The sequence below is a fragment of the Tenrec ecaudatus genome, chromosome 15 (genome assembly GCF_050624435.1).
Source record: "Tenrec ecaudatus isolate mTenEca1 chromosome 15, mTenEca1.hap1, whole genome shotgun sequence".
Lineage (NCBI taxonomy): Eukaryota > Metazoa > Chordata > Mammalia > Afrosoricida > Tenrecidae > Tenrec > Tenrec ecaudatus.
In genome coordinates, this window is record NC_134544.1 from 48,349,862 (window position 1) to 48,364,600 (window position 14,739).

The window sequence follows — 14,739 nt, forward strand, 5'->3', positions numbered from 1 at the left end:
GAGTCACTACTTCGGTAGCTATGGATTCTGGCTCTACCCAGTCCAGGCTGTGGGGTCTTCGGAGAGGTCAAGTGAACCCTCTGATCCTGTATCAGTAGAATGCGGATGGTAATGACCGACGCCTGGTGCGACTGCTGGAGTAATTGTGCAGGGAGGTGAAGAAAGCACTCAGCAGTGTTCAGTACCTCCAGCTTCCATTTCCCTGTTCGCTCATCAGTGGCAGCGGCAGCGTCTCTTGGCTAAGCACTTTCACTTTTACTTCTTTTTACCATTTTTCTTATGGCAAAAGGAAATTCCCTTTTCTTGTTTTCAAGCATTTTCCTTGTGTCTTCAACTCCTTATTCTGTCTTGAATAAATGATCCTCCTGTTTTCTGTTGTGTCTCCAGTCTTCTCTGTAGGCTTTGCCAATGTACTGAATCTTCTCTAAGATACAATACCGCTGCCATGGTCCATAGATGGAAGTAAGAGCTCTGTACCATGACATTATAGCCTAGTGTGACTTTTCCCCCCAAAGACTTCTGTAGCCTAATCTCCCAAAAGTTCCTTAGCGCTCAGTGAGAGAGAAGCTCATATCACCCCAAAACTCATACAGCTCTCTGCTCAAATCTGACATTTTATAGTCTTTTCTGGGTGTTTTTCTGCTAGATGATCCTTTCCCATATCCTTGTAACAGAAAAACTCTAATTTCTCAATAAGGCTCACCCTCACCCTTCTGAGATCCAGTCCTGAGCTTGTCCTCTGGGCACCCACAGGAACCAGTTATGCAGAAATTTATATCTGGATTCTTCCCTTCCATATTGAGCTGAGACCCTAAAGAAATGGTCACGTGGCTTAGCCTTTCCTTTCCAGGTCAAAGGCGAATTAGGTCTTAATCCTCCACTCCCAGAAATCAAGTTTTCTGTCCGCATGCCCTGCTCTAGGTATTCAATACTGTACATGTAGTATGATGTGGCACACTTATATATAATGGACTGACTAGTGGCACAGCCTTTGCTTTCAAAGCTGTGTCTGTCACCAGGCTGGTTGGCCCTAGCAGGCTTTCTCAACCCTTTCCAAGCCTTGCTTGCCTCACATGTAAAATGTGGATAAAAATACCCATTTGTCTGAAAAGATGATTGGGAAGACGAAATGAGATAACATAGAGTATGTCACATAATTAGTGCTCCACGAATGCTAATTATTGTTTTATAGTTTCCAGGTCCTCAGAACAGTAGTTAGCATTGGGTAAACATTTGATAAAATTTTGGGTGACAAATGAGTGTGTGGCTACGCTCTAGGGATGACGAGAAACCACTATTGTTTTATTTGCCACTCCATCAAAGAGATAATTCCAGAATCTAATAATTATATGAATGCTTAATTTTACAGTTACTATTTATGGCAAGGGATGCTAGTTTTCTACTTAATAGTACTTTTACAATAAATTAAGTTTTTGTTAAGGGAGTTAATATCCACGTAATAGTAGGTGACAGAAAGCAGAAATATGAGGACAGGAAGACACTGGCAAGATGATTTGTGAATCACTGCAGTAAGGGAAACATTGATCTAGTTTATGTTCTCTGTGTATGCGTTAGAAAATAAGTGACAGCTAGCCTAAGAAGTCAGGAGGTTTTCCCCCTAACCTGAAATGATACTTACAAGGTAGCACTAGGCCCATGTTTTCCATTCATGCCTCCAAAAGCAAACTCAGAAGCATGTATTTCTTGATTGCTCTGTGTCAGGCATTTTGTGCTATACCAGCGACATAAGCATGAACAGAGGTAGGACCTGGGAAGGTGAGTGTGTCTGTGTGTGGAGAGAGGGCCAAGGAAAGGCGTACAAGCTGACACCACAGCAACTCCCTTTGCTGTGAAGGTGGTTCTGACTCATATCCACCCGTGGGACAGAGTAGAACTGCCCCATAGGGTTTCCAAGACTAGAAAATTTTAAGGGAGCAAACAGCTTCATCTTTCACCCATGGACTGGCTTATGGGTTGGAACCAGTGGCCCTGTGATTAGCAGCCCAACTCTTAAGCCACTGTGTACCACCAGGGCTCCTTAAGGACTGCTGACAACCTTAGCAACTAAAGACCTTGAGAGAGGTATGTCCTGGTAGCAGTCAGGCTGCCTGAAAGACTCGCAAGTCTCCATGTGTACCAGCTTCAAGCTGGCGAGAGCAATACTCTAAGTGAGGATTTCTCAATCTGTGCCCCGTTGACGTTTGAACCGGATCACTCTTTGATGTGGGGTAGTGCTCTGTGCATTGTGGGATGTTTTTTAAACAATTTATTAGGGGTGCATACAACTCTTATCACAGTCCATACATATACATACATCAATTGTATAAAGCACATCCATACATTCCCTGCCCCAATCATTCTCAAAGCATTTGCTCTCCACTTAAGCCCTTTGCATCAGGTCCTCTTTTTATTCCCCTCCCTCCCCTCTCCCCCCTCCCTCATGTGCCCTTGGTAATTTATACATCGTTTTTTGTCATATCTTGCCCTATCCGGAGTCTCCCCTCCCCCCCATTCTCTGCTGTCCCTCTCCCAGGGAAGAGGTCACATGTGAATCCTTGTGGGATGTTTTTTATCTGAGCCAGTAGCTCCCCACCAATTGTGACAACCAGCTCTTTCTGGAGGATATGGGGAGCAGCTAAATCTTTCCAGTTGACAAGTGGAAGAAGGAAATAGCAAAGTCAATGACATCAGTTCGTGCCAAGGCATTTATTCACCCACTGCTGTCCAGTCAATGCCAACTCATAGCCACCCTGTAGGTTCACAGGACTGTAACTCTTTTTGTTTCTTTAAATAATATTTTTATTGACATATCTTACTCATTTCAATCTATCCCTTCACATCCCATGCAGATCTGTTGTGCAATCCCACTGGGTGGGCCTATGCAACCAACAATGCTATCAACTCCCCTGTCTATCCCCGCACCCCCCACCCACTCCCTCCCCCCGCCAGCCCCTCTCATTTCCTGGATCCTCTGGAAACCATTACTCCTGTCAGTGTCCTTGAGGGGTCATCTGTCTGGGCCACCATGTACCAGCAATCTTTTATATATAATATATATATATATATATAAATCATTTGTTTATCATTTTATTAGGGGCTCATACAACTCTTATCACAATCCATACATACATCAATTGTGTAAAGCACAGCTGTACATTGTTTGCCCTCATTTTCAAAGCATTTGCTCTCCACTAAAGCCCTTGGCATCAGGTCCTCTTTTTTACCCCCTCCCTCCCTGCTCTCCCCTCCCTCATGAGCCCTTGATAATTTATAAATTATTATTTTGTCATATCTTGCCCTGTCCGACCTCTCCCTTTACCCCCTTTTCTGTTGTCCATCCCGCAGGGAGGAGGTCACATGTAGATCCTCATAATTGATTCCCTCTTTCCAACCCACTCACCCTCTACCCTCCTAGTATCACCCCTCATAACCCTGGTCCTGAAGGGATCATCCGCCCTGGATTCCCTGTTTCCAGTTCCCATCTATACCAGTGTACATCCTCTGGTCTAGTCAGACTTGCTAGGTAGGATTTAGATCATGACTGTAACTCTTTAGGGGATTAGAAAACCCTAACTTTCTCCTGAATCAGCTGAGAGTCAGCTGGTGGTTTTGAGCTGCTGACCTTGCAGTCAGCGGCCCAGCAAATAACCACTGTGCCGCCAAGGCATGAAGTGGGAAATAAAGAAGGTCGAGTGAATGAAAGATGGTGGTTTTTGGAAAGATAGCTGAATCACAGAGAAGGAAAGACTGGCAGCTAGCTGATGAGTTGGCATTTTATTCCATTTGGAACAGGAAGTGGGGGAAGTGCTTAAGCAGGATATCACTTTATCAGATTTGGGAATTGAAGGGTGGGAAATCAAATTCTTGTGGAATCCAAAAGTCTGCCTTTCAGAACCAGATGCCTAGTGAACAAATTAGCCAAAAGCTCTGAATAGTTCTGTTGTTAAAATGCAGGCTATTGTGTGTTCCCTGCTAAATGAAAGAACATTTTACCAACCAAACATTTTAAAATGGAGATATTATTTGTGAAATGAGGTTTTTTTTTAATTTGAAGAAATCCTATATTTCACAATAAGCAATATTCTTTTATAATATAGATTTCATAACTAGCTGGAAGCATTAGAAAATTATAAGTATTATCCACTGATCTCAGTTTCAGCTCAGTGGCAAATTGCATTTATTATGCTTATATAATTTTAAAGATCTTTGCAGAGCGAACATCTAAGACAGTACTGTATCTCCATAAAATATCTTCATGGGTTTTCTTAATCTTCTTTTAAAAAACTCCATCCCCACACCCACACCCCACCCTTTTGGGGAAAATGTTCGTGTGCTTCTGCATATAAAAGCTAACAGAAATGGCATTTCAAAGTCATAACAAATTTTTTTTTTCATGGTTTTCAGCTGGGAGGCTGAACTGAATGCCCTCCAAAATTCTTTCACTACCCATGAGAGCATTAAATGGAAATTACTCTTGATCAGCAAAGAAAGGCATTGAAAATGTTTTAGCATATGTAAGCATTATAAAAAGGTGACAGGGATTAAAAAATATTTAAATGATCAACCAGCAATGTTCTTTCTTTGTTTTTTTTTTTTTAACCTTCAATTGAAAAGTACTGTATTTTCTCTTTGTGGGAAAAAAACAAAAACCTGGAATGAGTAACTGCTTGCCAGTGGCCTTTGGGTGGAAAGAGACTTCAGAATTTACTGTGGGAGGGTTGGATTTCCCTCCTACTCTGCTTTACCCCCTTCCCCACCCCCACTGGTCCCCCTACCCAGCCCTGGCCATTAACAACTAAATCAAATGCTACATCTGTGTCTGTTCTGTCCAAGTTCCAGAAATCCCTTAAGAATGGCCATTCATAATCTTAGTTATATTTAGAACCAGGAAAACCACACTTTGCAGTGACAGTTTATTTTGTATGAAGAAGACAGTTGTGTTCAGAATCTTTTAACATTTGTGAGGGTGATTTTTTAAAAATCTGTTCCAATTTTCACAGAGACGTCAAATTATTTCAGATATGCTATTTGGTTAAATTATCCTAGGAGCAAATTTGGTTGGCTAGTGCCACGGACGTCTCAGACAATCTGAAGATGTGCTCTTGGATACATTACAGCTTAATTGGGTTCCGCCTTTAAAATAATTCCGTCTGGAATCTGAAAGCAGTGGGTGCCTAGTTGGTATTAGCTGTCAACTGCAAATGTGGCTGTATCCATCATAGGCCTATTCTCAAAATAATAGGCCTAATCAGTTAGGTACACATAGCAGTACTCTCCAGCATACAATTGTTAAGCCCCTGCTGTGGTCCAGGACTCAGGCTAGAGAGGTAAACCACTTCACTGGGTTTTGGGTTTCTGTTTAAGAATATGCTGGTTCCTGCCCCAGTCAATTGCAACTCATGATGCTCCCACATGCATCCGTGGCAGTGCTTTGTAGTGTTGTTGCTTAAATACTCTTTTAGGGGGGCTCTTATATCTCTTATCACAATCTATACATTCCTCCAATGTGTCAAGCACATTTGCACATATGGCGCCATCATCGTTTTCAAAGCATTCTCTTCCCACTTGAGCTCCTGATATCAGTTCCCCATTTCTTTCCATACCTTCCCCCGCCCTTCCTCCCTCCCTCTCTCATGAACCCTTGATAAGTTATAGATTGTTTTTTCCATACCTTACAATGTCCTTTATCGCCCCTCACCACTTTTCTGTTATTCGTCCCCCTGGGAGGGGGTTCTAGTTGATCCTTGTAATGGATTCCCCCTTCCTCCCTCCACCCTCCTCTAATTCTCCTGCTATCTCTACTCTCCTTGTTGGCCCTGAGGGGTTGATCTATCCTGGATGCCCTGTGTTGTGGTTTCTTATCTGTAGCAGTGTGTATTCTCTGGTCTAATCTGATGTGTAAGGTAGAATTGAGCTCATGATAGTGGGATAAAGGAAGCACCAAAGAGCTAGAGGAAAGTTGCTTGTTTCATCAGTGCTATACTGCACCCTGACTGACTCATCTCTTCCCTGTGACCCCTCTGTGAGGGGACGTCCAACTGTCTGCAGATGGGCATTGGATCTCCACTCCATGCCCCTCTTCCCCCATTCACCTTGTGTTTGGTTGTTTTCTGAGTCTTAGATGCCTGATACCTGATCCCAACGACACCTCATGATCACACAGACTGGTGTGCTTCTTCCATGTGGGCTTTGTTGCTTCTGAGCTAGATGGCCTCTTTTTTATCTTCAAGCCTTTGAGACCCCACATGGTATATCTTTTGATAGCTGGGGTTTTAGTGGCTGATTTTTCAGAAGTAGGTTTTCAGTCCTCTCTCTGGGCAGGCATAAACCTCACCAAGTGCCTTAACTGTTAAAACACCAAGGGACTTCCATTGAATAATATGCTATTCTTTATTTATTGGGAATGGTGTGCATTAATGGGATTGGGGAATATTTCATCAGCCCTGTTATAGGAGAAGGGACGTATATAATACGTAAAAGGAAAACACATATAGGTGGTGATATATACATGCTTTCTTCTTTGTCTCTTGCTAGTCTTCATTGTCATTCAAGTTTAAAATGGGTAGACACGAACAGATGTGGAAGTAAATGAAAGCCTTTTCGTACTTAACCACAGTCTGTTGACATTCAGAAGAACGTGAAAGGTTGGAAGCAGAGGTAGGCTTCGGGCTCCCTGGGAATTTCACACATCAGCACTGCTGTCCTCTCTCATCCCAGAGGTGAATCTACACTGTTCCATCTACTGAGACAAGGACCAGACCTGCCCTTCTTGCTAAGTTAAAGTAAACGCCACTTGGGAAATTTCAAACACTGCTAATCAGAGTGAATAATGCTGTGTTCTCCACGTGCAGTAAAGACCCATTTACAGAACAACTGTTATGTCTTCTTGAGGAATGAGTTTCATTTAAGTGCTTTTATCCTTATGTCTTTTAGAAAGTGCAACAGTACACATTAATAATTCAAGCTACAGACATGGAAGGGAATCCCACCTATGGCCTGTCCAACACGGCCACGGCGGTCATCACTGTGACTGACGTCAATGACAATCCCCCGGAGTTTACAGCCATGACGGTAAGCACAGCCTTCCACGCACAGCCCTTCCGGTCTGGGGTCCATTCCCGACATGGTTTGTCCTGAATACGACGTGTGATAAACAGGGGCAGCTGGGATACGCCAGGCTCTAGAATGGCTACTGACTCCAGCCTTGCCAGTCACCGAGCTGTCCGGAAAGCACCCGGAGGCGTTTGTGTTCTGAGCGAGTGTCCCCTCCTTTGCTGTGGAAGGGGCTGGAGGATGCTGCTGGGTGGCAGTGTCCTCAAAGGCGTGTGCTGTTTTAACCAAGCGCTTAGAAACACCTCCAGGTACATGAATTACAGGACTGATTGATGCCATGGCTCAGCACCTAGCCATGTCTAGCTGAAGTGTAATAACTTCTAATAGACAAGTCCTTTCCGCTGACCCCACATTCATCTCCTGCAGACTCAGAAATGGCTGCTAATTTGAATATTAATGGCACGGTTGCATAATTTAGTAGAAAAATGGGCTAGTGAAACCAAAAAAAATCCGTGTTTTTAAAGTCAGATTAACGTGCTGCGATTACCTGCATTCCCAGCCTCCTCGTTTAGTGGACGTAATAAAGATTTAACGGTGCTGTAACATAGGGGTGGGGTGGCTGTGGACATGCTGTCCTTGAGTGACCCGCATCCCTCCTCTGACTGAGCCTTGTCGTTCTGTAGTTCTACGGTGAAGTTCCTGAGAACAGGGTAGATGTCATAGTAGCGAATCTCACGGTGACGGATAAGGATCAGCCCCACACGCCAGCCTGGAATGCCCTGTACAGAATCAGTGGTGGAGACCCGACAGGGCGTTTCGCCATCCAGACAGACCCCAACAGCAACGACGGCTTAGTCACGGTGGTCAAAGTAAGTGCCCTCTCTGCTTGGCAGGGATCTGCCCGGGGACCTCTGTGCATGCCTCGTGCGTCCCTGAGGTTGCTCTTGACTCAAGAGCTTGCTTTCCTCTCTCCTTCCTTCTCTCCTTCCCCTTCCTTTCCATTCCTTCTTTCAACTATCCTTAGATCTAGAATGAATACGTACTTAGGGAAAATGATGTTTTTTTCTTTTCAATGTCTGTTGAGGCCAGGACCAACATAGCTGCAGACATCCTCACATTATGCAGGGAATAAATCAACTTAGATGGCTGGACCAATCGGAAGGCAGCAGTGGCCTCCGAAGATTAACTGTCAGTGAAGTTGACAGATGATGGAGTGCATGACTCTGATTTTTGATGGCACATTGACAACTGTTCAGAGTGCTGTCCCACAGACTAGTCTCGTATCCACAGATGATTATCCAAGCAATAATGAAGCAGCATTGATACCTGAAGTAAGATCAAACACCATGGGAAGAAGAGGGCCTGAGAAGGCTCTGAATTCTGCTGTTGGTTTTAAATGTCATTTTTTTTTAATTAAAACAATTTTTAATGTCATTTTCAAGACCGAAAGGAATTGGTTCTTCTGATCTTTAATTGCCTGAAACAAGCAAAAATGAGTGTTGAAGACAATGGAGATGTTTCTTCAAGTATAATGAATTCTTAATTATCACCCCAACTCTCCTGAAATTGAAGCCCCCTGACTTGCTTACCTGTGTGATTTGCTTTCTTGCCCCCACCCCCTCGATTTGTAATACCGCTAGTACTAGGAGGCCTCAAAAGTCTTGTGGGAAATGGAATGTTTCCACACATATTTTGAAGCCCCTTCATAGGGTCTTCTTCAGAAGAACGCACTGACGGCCCAGTTATCAAAAGTTTTATACATTCCTGAGGAAAACGATGGCATGTTCCCAGGCAGCAAGGCTTGGAAACTGTCTGAATCAGCCTGTCTGCCCGAGTTCAGATCCCAGCTCTGCTACGTTAGCGGTGTGTCCAAGGCTCAGCCTCCATTTCCTCCCGCAGAGAGTGAGAGTGGAGGAAATGCCTAAGCCTGAGTGTGTGTATGAGGAATTAATGAATCTAAAGTACACCGAAGAACGCCAAACCATGCCTGGCACTTAACATCAATAAATGTTGTATCAGAGACATTTTCACGTGGCTAATGAAATCACTCAGAGCATGTGTTTGAAGATTGGAGGATGCGGTCCAGGTTAAGAGACTGATGCAGTGCTAAAATGTGGCTCTCGGCTGAGCCTCGGCCAGGCTAGGTTTTAAGCCCGCCCGTGAGCCATGAGCTCTCCAAGCCCCGTCTGCACGGTACTGCTGAACTGTGCTTCCACAAGAAGGAGATCTGAGGAAATGAAGAGGGAGAGTCCAGCCTGGTCCTGAGACTCCTGGTTCCATGGCTGTTAACGTGGGACCTCACTGAACTGGAGAAGTGAACCTTGGTTTGAAGAGTGATTTTTACATGGCATTTTCCTAGGACGTTGTGTTTAGACTTGAGGTTCTTACAGGCCAGTAAAATACCCCAGATTATGTTGGAAGTCTCCAGATTTAATTTGTTGAGGAAGGGCAAAAGAGCAAAACAAAAAAAGCCAAAAGGACCTTCTACCAACAAATCATATTGTCTTTTTAAAAAGGGTACATGTGTCTGTGCGTTTCAACACATGTTCTTCAAAGTATGAATGATAATTTTCACCCAGATAAGTTCAGCTCTTTGGGGAGGGGAGAGCTTACTGCATTTTCACATTTTCCTTTTTTTCCCCAAAACCATCTTACTGGGAGCCCATACAGATTCCATCATCCTGACCCACCAAGCAGTGTCGGACCACTGCCAGCACAGTGCATTTCACGACATTCTTCCCCTTCTTAAATCCCTGACATAATTTTCCTCTTTTTGTGCGTGTGTGTGTTTTGGCCAGTTTCACGAGAGCCGTCCATCAACACTTTTCTGAACTGGCAAGATCCTTTGTGCTAGAGATTTCAGAATATAGAACTGGTCCCACATTTTCTCATTCTGCCTCAGATTGTTTAGTGCCTTTGATCAATGGTGCTGCTCTTAAGAATAATCAAGTTTGCCAAGGTACCTGAACAAATGGATCCGTGTGCGGTAATTACTTGGATTACTTTGTGAACATAAATCTCCTAGTAGTGAAGACTTTAAACAGGTTAGAAATCTTCCCATCATTGACTTTGCTAATGCTTGTTTGCCAGAAACGTGAGTAAAACCTTATGGTGCAGTCAGTGAAAAAGTAAAATATTTGGGGAATGTGGTTGATAGAAGAGGAACAGATTGCAGATTATTGGTATCTCCTAACATAAAGTTTTTTCCCTTTTTTCTTCCCACAGCCAATCGACTTTGAAACAAATAGGATGTTTGTCCTTACTGTCGCTGCAGAAAACCAAGTGCCATTAGCTAAGGGTATCCAGCACCCACCTCAGTCAACCGCAACAGTGTCTGTTACAGTTATTGATGTGAATGAAAACCCCTATTTCGTACCCAACCCCAAGATCATCCGCCAAGAAGAAGGCCTCCATGCTGGTACCATGTTAACGACATTCACTGCTCAGGACCCAGATCGATACATGCAGCAAAATATTAGGTACGAGGTGTCACGGTGGTCTTGCAATCTTCATTATGCACTGTACTGCATTCTACCTCTACTTAATTCACCACTTGATAAGAATTTTCATTGGAACCAGAGTACTAATTTCATAATGATGACTTAAAACGACTTCACGAATTCCCCCGTCCATCAGTTGGTGGCTGTTTTCAATGGGAAATGAACTAGACCAACTTTAGCCATCATTTGAAGGGTGGGAAAGTCCCCACCTCTTTCTTGCCTTCCCCCTTTCTGTTTTCTTTTCATTCTGTATTCAGAACACAACAATTGATAATGATTTTGCCTGAGCTTTGATACCAAACATCACTGAAAGAGTCTACTATGAGTAAATAGGAGACTCACAGAAAATTATAACATTTATCTTTTCTCTGCCCAAGAAGAAGAAAACTCATGCCAAAAGTAAGATCTAAGAGCTAATTATTTTCTTCCCTTACCTATACAGCAGTTATTGGCGATATAAAACTTATCTGTAAAGATTTCCAACTTCAGCAAAATCTAATTTATACTTTCAGATGAGTAAGTGGATGCCGGAAGGGTATGCCCATGCAGCTACTCTCCACAGCTGGTGCTGGCGCTTAAAAAAATTAACTCATATCTTATTTAACCTCTTGAAAGGACTGCTGCAGAGGACTATCTTGTCCTCTCTCTTTTTCTCTATGAATTGAACTCAAGACAGTGAAGTCGCGAGCTATACCATGTACTGAAATCCTACAAGGTTGTTTAAAGCCTTCAGACACAGTGTATTGTTTCCAAGATTGGTTGGAGACCTGGGTGATGCAAGCAGTTAAATAGTCTGGTGACTTCTACAGAAAGGTTGCCCTGTGGCTCTTCAGAAGACAGGCTTGCGGATCTGCCAGACAGCCCTGCTGTACACCCATGGTTGCTGTGTTTGTCCAGGTTACCTAGAGAAACAAATCCAGTAACACTCACATATGTGTAAGAAAGAGCTGTAGATCAAGAAGTAATTATATATCAAGAAAACTGCCCAGTCCAACTCATGCCCATTAGGCCAAAACTAGCCTACAAGTCCCTCATCACACTCACACAGCCACATGCAATAATGCAGAGTGCAGGAAGATCACAGGTCGGTGGGTGAAAAGTCATGCGTAGCCCATGGTGGTAGCTGCATCTCCAGGGCTCTGGCAGCAAGCATGGTCAGCCAGCAGGAAGGTGAAGGCGGAGGGAGAAGGGAAGGTTCCCAGGACCCTCCTTATGAAAAGGCCACACCCACAAAGAGGCACCATCAGGCTGTGACCTGATTTACAGGTTGAATACCACTCCTACACTTTTATGTATCTTCAAGTTGACATGAAATTATGTAATTACTGCAGTCACCGTGAGCCAGAATTGACGTCATGGTGACTAACGATAGCAAAAATACATCAGCTATCTTAACTTGAAAAATTCCACCCCTCTCCTCCCCGCCCAGGATAATAAATTCCTTACACAGGCATAGATAAGTAGCCATTTCCTGACGGACAGGTGAATTGGAGATGGAGGGTCACTGTGAGATCCTAGTAGAATTGGACTCTTGGAGTCTTCATCACATCTGCCAGGATGGCGTAGCAGAACACTGCAGGAGTCTCCATGATAGAAAGATAAGCATCCGTTGGAGTTAAAGTCTCATACATTAGAACACTCGCTAATTTAGAAGGCATGCTATTTGTACCAAGAGCATTCATTACATGAAATAAGAGCTTAAAACAAGATATGTTAAATCTTTCCTTGGTCCCAACGGGGCGACTGACTCCCAGGCATGCCTCTCACACTCATAAAAAGCCTGACTAAGAGCAGTCTTTATCTGTCTTCCAAATCCATTGCCCCAGAAACACTTTCTCAGATCAGGGCTGTTTCTGTCCATAATCTACAAAAATGTAAACTAGTGACCTGGTGGCTAGTACAATCAGATCTGCAAAATATGCTTTTTTTTTAAATAGCAAGCTAACTAAAGTTGCTGTGTTTTCATTTTGTAGATACACAAAACTGTCGGACCCTGCCAATTGGCTAAAAATAGATCCCGTGAATGGACAAATAAGTACCATTGCTGTGTTAGACAGAGAATCCCCAAATGTGAAAAACAATATATATAACGCGACGTTCCTGGCTTCTGACAATGGTACGTAATTAGAGTCCCCACGCCATCTGTAAATTGTTGGAGAGAGGAGGGCCACCTCATTGTGCATCATCAGCAAGTACGGTTTTCTACCCAGCTCAATTGTTTCGAAAGCTGACCTTTAGTACTCTCAGGTCCAACTTTTCTTTCCCGTTCCTGATGGGCTTTCTATGGCCTAGTTCCCTGTCTTCTGTAACAACTGGTCTCAATGTCCCCAGACCTTCCAGGGGAACCCAGTATTGTGATTGGAAGCCATAGCGGCCCTAGTGCTCATGCCTCCAGCACTGTGTGCCTGTCTCAGGCACAGGGTTTCTTTGAGTGATTCTGTTACTATTTCTTCTAGTCTAATTACCACATCAGTGTGTCTTATTCCTAGAAGTCGCCCTCTTTCGAATTCTCTCTGTCTGGCCTGCCACGGGCTAGGAAACTCTTAATTTTGTGTGTAAATTGGGATCTGTAAACATTCAAATTGTACTGGGGCAGTTTTAGCAGATGACATTTAGTTTTAGGTGGTTTTTGAAAAATATTTTATCTCCCTTCTTTTTGGGTTTCTGCTGAGTTCTAAACTTTGGAGATCAGTAAATAAGCAGTGTTGAAGTGCACCTGGCGAGGCAATAGTGACAGGACTTAGCTACTAACTGAAAGGTCCACTGTTTGAACCCATCAAGGACTCTTCCGGACACAAGCCTTGGTGCACCGCTTGAAAGGTTACAGCCCCGCCAACCTAGGGGCGGTTCCACTGTGTCCTATCAGCATGGGCTCAACAGCACCTAACAAGATACAAAGTTACTTCAGTAAATCCAGGGAGGGACTTTCTGGCTTCATTAGCTCTCAGAATGACCTGTGTTTGAGAGTGTAAGCTCTGACCACCTGGGTCCATGGGGGGCAAAGATAAGGCTGTTTGCTCCTGTACAGATTTACAGCCTCAGAAACTCTAGGGAGCCATTCGGTTCTACGCTATAAGATGACTATGAGTTGGAATTGTCTCGATGGCAGGGTCACCTGGATCCAAACTTCATCTCCACCACTTTCTCAATGTGAGACCGGTGACAAGCTTTTAAATACTAGTGTCCTCTGGTGTTCCGGGTAACGAACACTCTCCAATATAAGGTTTGGGGAAGACAAAGTGCCTTGTAGAAAGCAAGCACTGAAGTCTTTCCTGAGTCCCGTGGGGTCTGAACTAGCGTTTTACGGTGCAAGGAGAACTCGGCCCCGCCCGTGGTGGCAGCTGCACCACTTACGCCAGAGCAGCCCTTTCCCGAGACCCGCATCCTCACCTGCTTAAGCCTGCCTCAGAGGATTGTGTCGAAATCATGTACTTGAAGCAGTTGAGACTTTCCTTGAGCAGGTTGGTCAATGATCTCTTCAACACGGTGTTCTTTCTAAGACGAGGCCTCTGGCTCTATAAACCTATCTATAGCTCCTAACGGTATTTTACAGCTGGGTTTAAATTTTTTAAAATTTTCAGTTTCAAAACTGAACCTAAACCATATGCTCAAAAGATCATCGTGGCAAACTATTAATGCCAGTGTTTAATAAAAACCACAGGCTTCCTTGTAGTAGTCAAGGTGTGCAATTTGAAAAACGTGACCCGGCAACACCTTCGATACTGGCCGGGTCGTGGAACCTTCCCAAATCCTGTATAGTAAGATTTGCTGAGATCAAGCGCTGTGGTAACTCAGGAGTGGTGATAAGGCCAAAGCAATATTTCCAATTCTTTCTTATATCGGCGAGCTTCAGAAACTTCATGCAGACCCGGAGGAGAAAGATAATGGGACTTTTCCACAAACTTTCTGAAGCCCCCTCATGCATGGCCTGGTGAGCGGGGAACTTGGCAGGAACGGTTTCTGCCACTGGCATGACGATGTGTCCTGTAGGGCGACAGGAACAGAGTACCGCACACGGGGTCTCCTCCAAGAGCAGAGATGGATTTTATCAGTTCGGGAGGGCAGTTCTCGGGGACAGGTTCCCTCTGGGTGTTCCTTTTCTCGCTCCTATCTTCAGGTAGCTCCAGGTAGCGTTCCTTGGCTGGTATGCGCTGCATAGGTAGCTCCCTTTCCACGTGACCTTCTG

At 44.1% G+C, this 14,739-nt stretch overlaps 1 protein-coding gene across 1 annotated transcript in view; it reads left to right on the forward strand.

Annotated features, from left to right (window-relative positions):
- The window catches only part of CDH2 (cadherin 2), a 256,551-nt gene that overhangs the window by 198,859 nt on the left and 42,953 nt on the right, over window positions 1-14,739 (forward strand). Inside the window, exons 8-11 of the mRNA XM_075533054.1 lie at window positions 6,934-7,071; window positions 7,737-7,922; window positions 10,279-10,532; window positions 12,527-12,669. Coding sequence (XP_075389169.1) covers window positions 6,934-7,071; window positions 7,737-7,922; window positions 10,279-10,532; window positions 12,527-12,669 — 721 coding nt within the window. The remainder of the gene's footprint in view (window positions 1-6,933; window positions 7,072-7,736; window positions 7,923-10,278; window positions 10,533-12,526; window positions 12,670-14,739) is intronic.